A 7,779-nucleotide genomic window follows, 5' to 3' on the forward strand; every position below is an offset into this window, starting at 1 on the left:
AGGGGCTAAACACAAAGTTATGTATGTTTTCCTGATCTTCCCCATACATGATATCAAGATCATCTTCTCGTAGAGGAGAAGATGTGGAAGTATTCGGACCAATAGTAACACCGAAATCATGTTCCCTCGTATCAGATACATTGGCAGTAGACATCTGAGTACTAAGAAAGGTAGAGGTTATGGCTGTAGAGTCGGAATATAAGGTAGTGGAGAGTGGAACAGAAATTTGTGGTTGAGAAACACCAACTGAAACATTTGGGAATAGAACAATGATGATAGTTATAGTGGATGTAAGTGGAGAAGAAGTGGTGGTCGGAGAAAGTGGAGGAGATGATGTATTAAAGAAATCATATGTAAAAGGAATTGAAGTTTAAATTGGAGATGATACCTTCAGAATAGATGTTGTTGGAGTGGGTTCCGAGACTAATGGCTCTAAAGTCGCAGTTTTATCCTCGACTTCCTTCAGAATTTGCTCATTCCTCCGAACATCTGATTGAGTTTGAGATTCGGACTCCTCCAGAACTAGTGATGGTGATCTTGGTTTTCTGGCAGCTTTCTTAACCTTTGTCTTTGGAGTCTTCACAACTTCGGAAGAACCAACTGTAGCTTTTCTCTTTCCTCCCCGCTTTGGTTTGTTTAATTCTTAAGGAATCTTTTGGAATTCCTATGTGATCGGACGAGCCCAGAGGAAGGTTGCTTGCGATATGCACCCACAGTTGCATTGTCCAGTGGTACTCTTTCTAACATAACTTTAGGTATAGAACCAACAAAGATGAATTTAGATGGATCGGACATCATGGAAGAAGAAGTTTGCAAAATAGGAATGGCAGCCAGAACCGAATCTGTTATCAAAGGAACTTTGTAGTGATCAAGAACATGCTTTAGGATAACAGACCAAAAACGTGCACAGGAAATCTTTGTATTCCTTGTAGAAGAAACCGTACTCTGAATAAGCTGAGTCCATAGAATCGAACCAAAATCAAGATTCACTCCGTGGTAGAGGCCATAAATAATTGTCTAAAACAGGTGACTTACGTTATCGGATCCAATAACTCTCTCAGAGAAACCCATGAATAGAAGAGTAAATAAACCATTCCTTATGAGGGGTAGAAAAGTTTTTCTAAATTTTGACAAAACAAACAAATCACAATTATAACCGATTTGGATGAACATCTCCAAAAGTGCAGTGATGGAAATCGGCTCTGGTTCCACGAGCCCGAATGTGGTTGAAAGCCCAAAGATTTAAAAGAAACAAGACTTAGAAATTGAGGTTTTATGTGAAGATACCTCAAAGTGAATAACACCCTCCTGTTGACTGGAATTTGCATATGAGTAAGCTTCAGAGAGGTGCACCAGAGGAACATTGTCCGCCATTGTTAGGGCTTCAACCAGTGGAGAATACCTCAGATATTCGATCATGGGTTTGAGAATTTCATTGTAACGGGATGCATCAAGATTGAGAATTAGATTCTGACCTGGCTTGATATTTAGCATAATCACTGATGTGGATTGATTGGCGAACGCAGTAGTTTGAGTTGATGCGTCCATGAAACAGGTGAAGACGATGATGAACAGTGGAGAGAGAAAAGGGTTTTGCTCGTGAGAGAAACGTTTGAATTCTTTAAGAGTGGTGAGAGAAAGTAAACCGTCGAAAAACCCCTTTTATACGTCATGATAGGTGAGAGAAAATCATGCTTAACGTATCTGTATCCCGATAAAGTAGCCTTGATGGACGTGACAGTTGTAGATGTCAGGCGACGTTACAACTCACCACACGTGATGTCAGGCATTTTTGAATTTTACGCGCCTTTAGTGAAATCTTATCCCCAAGAAAACCGCCTTTTCTATTATGCCCTTTCAGAAGCAATTACCAATCACCATAACATGTCTCAGAATAATCAGTAACCAATCGGAATCATAACAAGACTTAGAAAAATCAGAAAGATTTTTGTGCAAGAGTGTGCCAAAGAAAAAGAAATAAAGCAAAGTATATTTGTGGGATTGTTGTGATGTCAATTAAAAATTGACACAAAAGTAGTTGGATCTCGGTAAACGATTTCTTCCTTGACACAAAAGCAGTTGGATCCCGGGCAACGATCTCTTCCTTCGTAATCAAGAGAGATTTGGAAGTGCTTGTGTGGCTTCCCGTTGAATTACGATTAACTATCAGTTAAGAAATAGTGAAAGGCTTTTTTCATAGGCTAATATGGGTGGCTTAAGCTTCAATCAAATTCAGAAACTCAACATAAGTTCGAAAAGCCGAATGAAGTACTTGTTTAAACGGTGTAGCCATAAAAACCAAGTAAGATTCGGATATATTTAGAGTAACAAGATAAATTTTGAAAATCTCAAAAAAAAAAAAAAAAAAAAAAAAAAACTGGATCTTTTAGGAAGAAAAGTCTTGGGTCGAGAGCATTTCATAAAGATCACGCAAAAATAAAAAAAAATGAGAATTCATGCTTTTGAAGGTACAAACCAAAAGGTTATTTGCGTCAATTCCTTGTTGAAAAATATAGAATATATTAATTGTTCACCGTCAATTCAGAAAGAGGTTTCAGATTTTGGTTTCACTTAAATCATGGTGATAACGATTTAATGATCATGAACACAGATGTTGTGCAACTATAAACCTCAATGGTAGTTTCTGGGAGTCTCAAGGGTGACATTGTATGAAAGTGAGGTTGATGGAGAAATGTTATAGATGGTTCCGAAGAGAAAATTGTACATCTGCTATAAAATAGCGACTAAGCAGTCAACTCTTAACTAATTGTGAGAAGAGTAAGGTAGCTCAATGAATTATGTGAATAATTACCCTGATTGGGAAGAAACGATCGGAATGAAAGTTTCATTAAGGCTTCCACATAGAGTCTAAGAGGCCTAGGTCAACATGCAATAGCATGCTTCTAGGGACACTTAGCTAGTACATAGGTTCGGAATGTAATACCTACCCTATCGTTCTGAATTGTGGCAAATAGAAATTGTACCTGAATCAGAAACGTATTCCTAAAGTAATATTAAAATAAAGAAAAATAAATAAAGAATTTTTTTTAGTATATTTGGATTTTCAAAAAAAAAAAACATAAATAAAGAAATTATTTTTGTGATTTTGATTCTTCTGAAAAAGATAAAACAGAAATAAAGAAAATATTGTTGTGATTTTGATTTTTCTGAAAAAGTAAATAAAACAGAAAACAAAGTAAAAATATTAAGAAAAGAAAATTCAGAAACACAAATGAACAGTGGCTTCCGAAGCGTTCTGAAGCTCGGAATCAATCGGAAAACACGTAATATACAAAGTATACAGACGCGTTCCGAAACCATGATGAATAGTGAAATATGAACCATTCCGAAGCTCGGATCATGAACAGTAACATACGAATGATTGCGAATGCTTGGAGGTGAACAGTAACTTCCGATCACGAATGAGATTTCGGAACTGATTCAACTTCTATCATTCCGAGACCTTGCAAAATATGATTGAATGTTGCTTCAGGTATGTCCGTCGTGAAGATATCAGCCAATTGATCAGAGAATCGAATAAAATGCACTTCAACGTCTCCATTTTCAATGTGATCCTTGATGAAGTGATATCTCAGTGCAATTTGTTTAGTTTTGTATTGTTGCACTGGATTATGGCAAATCTGAATTGCACTTTCAGAATCGCAGTATAAAGGAATCCTCTTCATATTTATTCCATAATCCCTGAGCTGACTTTGAATCCATACTATTTAAGAAGTACATGATGCAGCTGCTATATACTCATCTTCAGCAATGGATAAGGAGACGCATGTTTGTTTCTTGGATTGCCAACTAACTAGTTTGCCATCTAGAAACTGACATCCTCCGTTTGTACTTTTACGATCAAGATCGCATCCACCAAGATCGGCATTAGAGAATGCTTGCACAAAGAACCCTGAGTTGGAAGGGTACCAGATTCCGAGAGAGGTAGTTCTTTTTAGATATCGGAAGATGTTCTTCACAGCAGTCATATGGGGTCACGAGGATTTTCCTGAAACCTGGCACAATAGCGAACAGAAAACATAATATTTGGACAACTAGCTATTAGGTACATTAAAGAACCAATCATTTGCCGATAAAGAGTTATATCAGTTGTATCCTTGTCTAAGAATGGAGTGAGCTTCGTTCCGAACACCATTGGAACCTTAACCTCTGAATCTCCAACCATGCCAAATTTCGTAAGTAAAGTCTTCGTATAGGCTTCATGGTTGATGAAAACGCCCTCATAACTCTGTCTAATGTTCAAACCAAGGAAAAAGTTAATAAGACCCATTGAGTTCATCTCAAATTTAGTTTCCAACAATTTTCGGAATTCAGCTGTTAATCTAGGATTTATGGATCCGAAAATGATGTCATCAACATAAATTTGGACAATCATTAGATGGTCACCATTTTTCTTACGAAAGAAGGTTGGGTCGACCGAGCCTTGTTTAAACTTAGATTGCTTTAAGAAAAGGGTAAGGGTTTCATACCATGCACGAGGTGCTTGTTTTAGACCATACACAACCTTATCCAACATGTGGTAGTGATTTGGATACTTCGCATTTACAAAACCTGGTGGTTGTTCCACATAGACTGTTTCCTCTAATTCACCATTCAGAAACACACATTTACGTCTATTTGATAGACTTCGAAATTCTTGTGCGCTGCATAGGCAAGGAAAATCCGAACAGATTCTAGCCTTGCAACCAGTGCGAGTGTTTCTTCATAGTCTATACCTTCCTCTTGGCAATACCCTTTTACAATCAACTGTGATTTGTTCTGAATCACATTGCCTTCTTTATCAAGCTTATTACGAAATACCCATTTTAATCCTGCCATAGATGCATCCTTCGTAGTTGGGATCAATCTCCATACTTTGTTACGCTTGAACTCATTAAGCTCTTCCTGCATAGATTGCACCCAATCAGAATGATCAAGAGCAATCTTTATGGTTTTAGGCTCAATTTTTGATATGAACGAATTAAATATGCAAAATTCCATTTTTGAAAATAATGCAGTTTGATTCGCTTTTTGTTGAGCTCTAGTGAGAACTCCTGAAGATGCCGCTGCAATAACTTGTGATTTAGGATGATCCTTGGTCCATTTCTCCAATAGAAGGTAGTTCGGATCATAGGTTGGATCCAATTCTGCACTCATGTCTTCGAATTCCAATTGAGCGTTGGAGTCATTATTTTCATTCTCATTCTCCCCCTGGAAATTTGCATGTGACTCTACATTCGGAATCAGATTCTCGTCCTGGATCGGAATGTTAGTGTTGACTTCAGGATTTAAATTTCCCCCCTGAACAGATGTATCGGTTGTGGAGGTTGAAGTAGAACCCTCCCCCTAAACTGGAGCATTAGTTGCTTCTGGCGAAGGTGGAATTTCAGTACCCTTCAGAATTGCTGGCTCATTTCCAAGATCTTTGGCAACATCAGCAATGATTTTCTTCAATTCATCGTCCTTATTATCTGGGGCATTTGAATCGAAAGAAATAGCCTTTTCGGGCTCATCAAACAAATTCATGAATTCCTCATAAAGATTTGAAAGAGGAATCGTCATCGGATTTGTTGAAGGAAAGATTTCTTCAGCTTGACAATTAGTCTTCTGATACTTCTTGAGATAGTTATCGTCAAACTTGACATAATAGGTTTCTTCTATAATAGGTTTCTTCTATCTTTTTGGATTTCTTATTCAGAACCCTATATGCCTTAGAAGTAAGAGAGTACCACAGAAATATCCCTTCGTCAGCCTTCACATCGAATTTGTTCCCTTGATCTTTTGAATTAAATATGAAACACCTGGAACCAAAGACATGAAAGAACTTAACTTTAGGTTATCGTTTATTTAGAATCTCATAAGGAGTGATAAGGAATCTGTTATTGAATAGAGAGCGATTTTGAGTGAAACAGGCAGTTCTGATAGCATCAGCCCATAAATAAAGTGGAAGGTTCGCAAAAGACGGCATAGTCCTTGCAGCTTCATTCAGAGATCGGTTTCATCTTTCAACGACACCATTCTGCTGAGGAGTGTAAGGAGAAGAGAAGTTGTGAGAGACTCCTCTTTCAATCAAGAATTCTTCAAACACTTGGTTTTTGAATTCAGAACCATTATCACTGCGTAGATGGGCCACAAGATAATAAACCCAAGTAAATCTGGAAAAAATATCAACTATAACTAGAATATACTTATTACCACCAATGTTTTTGATGGTAGATGGGCCACAAAGATCAATGTGTAAAAGTTCTAGCGGATCGATTACTTTGGTATTTATAATAGTCGAGTGACTTTTGCGACTTTGCTTTCCCGACTCACAAGCAGCACACAGATGTTCCTTCTCAAACTTCAGAAGAGTAAGTCCTCGTAGAAGATCACCATGAACAAGTTTGTTTATGTCCCTGAAATTCAGATGTGAGAGCCTTCGGTGCCATAGCCAACTGTCATCCGAAGATGCTTTCGTAAGTAGGCAAATGGAAGGCTTTTCAGTGATTGGTTTTATGTTCAAAGGAAACATCTCTCCTTTTCTTTTGGATTTCAGTAGCACTGCCTTTGTTTTGTACTCAATGATTTCTGATCCCTCATCATTGAATGATACTTTCAGCCCTATACCTACAACCAATTGTGAAACGCTTATCAGATTATGTTGTAGGCCTTCCACATATGCTACCTTCCGAATATAGAAATCACCATTTGTAATCATGCCATATCATTTGATCTCTCATGTGGCATTATTTTTGAACTTTACTTTGCTACCATCCTTCAGCGATCGGAATTCCCTCAGATCTTCTCTCCTTCCTTCCATGTGACGCGAACAACCACTGTCGATGTACCATTCAGAGTCGTATTGTTCGTCACTGATTACCTACAAAATTCAGAGAGATTTAGGAACCCAAAATTTCTTGGGTCCTTGTGAGGTTTTCTTATAAACTGGAAACGTTATGTTCGTATCAAACCAGAAAGTTCTTTTGAGAAAAACACTATCCTCTCCTCTAAATATTTTAAAAACCTTCATTTTATTATCACAAAAAATTAACCTCAACATGAATTGTTTTTCTTTGAATAAAATCCTTGTGTTTTTCAGCCATCTTCTTCTCAATAGCCATTTTCTCCTTTTTCAAGTTCGCTTCGAATTCCTCGAGAGAAATCTCTGGTTCCGAAACTACTTTATTTTTGCCTTTAACATCCTTGGATGTGTTGTCAGATTATGAAACAATTGTTTTTGGAGAAAACTTAGTTTTTGGTTTTTCAATTGGATTAGAAACTTATGGTTTTGAAACCTTTGGTTTTGAAAAAGATTTAGGTTTTAGTTTGTGAGTAGGAGAAGAGTTTGTATTTTAAACTGAAGATCTTTCTGAATTAACAAAATTTTGATTTGAAGTCATGTTTTTCCAGAATCGTTTTCTTTCTTGTAAGTTCTTCCTATGTCTAGCATTCAGTTGTCGTTTCTTAGCAATAAATTCCTCAGCTGACTTATAAATTCCTCAGTTGTCGTTTCTAGGGACATTCTTTGTGCCACTTGGTCCTGTCTGGTCGTAACAAAAGTCAACAAGATTTAGAGGTCCCGAAACGTATTTTCCTTTCGTTTTCCATGAGGTCATTTCAGAAAGACCTTTTGTTTCGTCCGAATTGTCTATTGGTCCAGACCAGAAAAATTCTTCACAACCATCAGCATTCTCATTGTTAACAATGGACGTTATTTCTGACGTGTCGTTTTTGTTCAGTCCGGTCTATACGAAAACTTGATTAGGGACTATTTGTACTTTCAGAAATATTGTGGCT

General features: G+C 37.3%; 1 protein-coding gene across 1 annotated transcript; it reads right to left on the reverse strand.

Annotated features, from left to right (window-relative positions):
• Nucleotides 1-4,614: 4,614 nt before the first annotated feature.
• LOC145107043 (uncharacterized) lies at nt 4,615-5,562 on the reverse strand. The gene is made up of 2 exons (XM_079043926.1): nt 5,353-5,562; nt 4,615-5,256 (listed from the first exon to the last, which is right to left on the reverse strand). The coding sequence occupies exons 1-2, from the start codon at nt 5,560-5,562 to the stop codon at nt 4,615-4,617; spliced, it is 852 nt and encodes a 283-aa protein (XP_078900052.1).
• Between the last annotated feature and the right edge of the window lie 2,217 nt (nt 5,563-7,779).

This window comes from Lactuca virosa, chromosome 4 (genome assembly GCF_052849685.1).
Source record: "Lactuca virosa cultivar CGN04683 chromosome 4, Lactuca_virosa_CGN04683_v6, whole genome shotgun sequence".
NCBI lineage: Eukaryota > Viridiplantae > Streptophyta > Magnoliopsida > Asterales > Asteraceae > Lactuca > Lactuca virosa.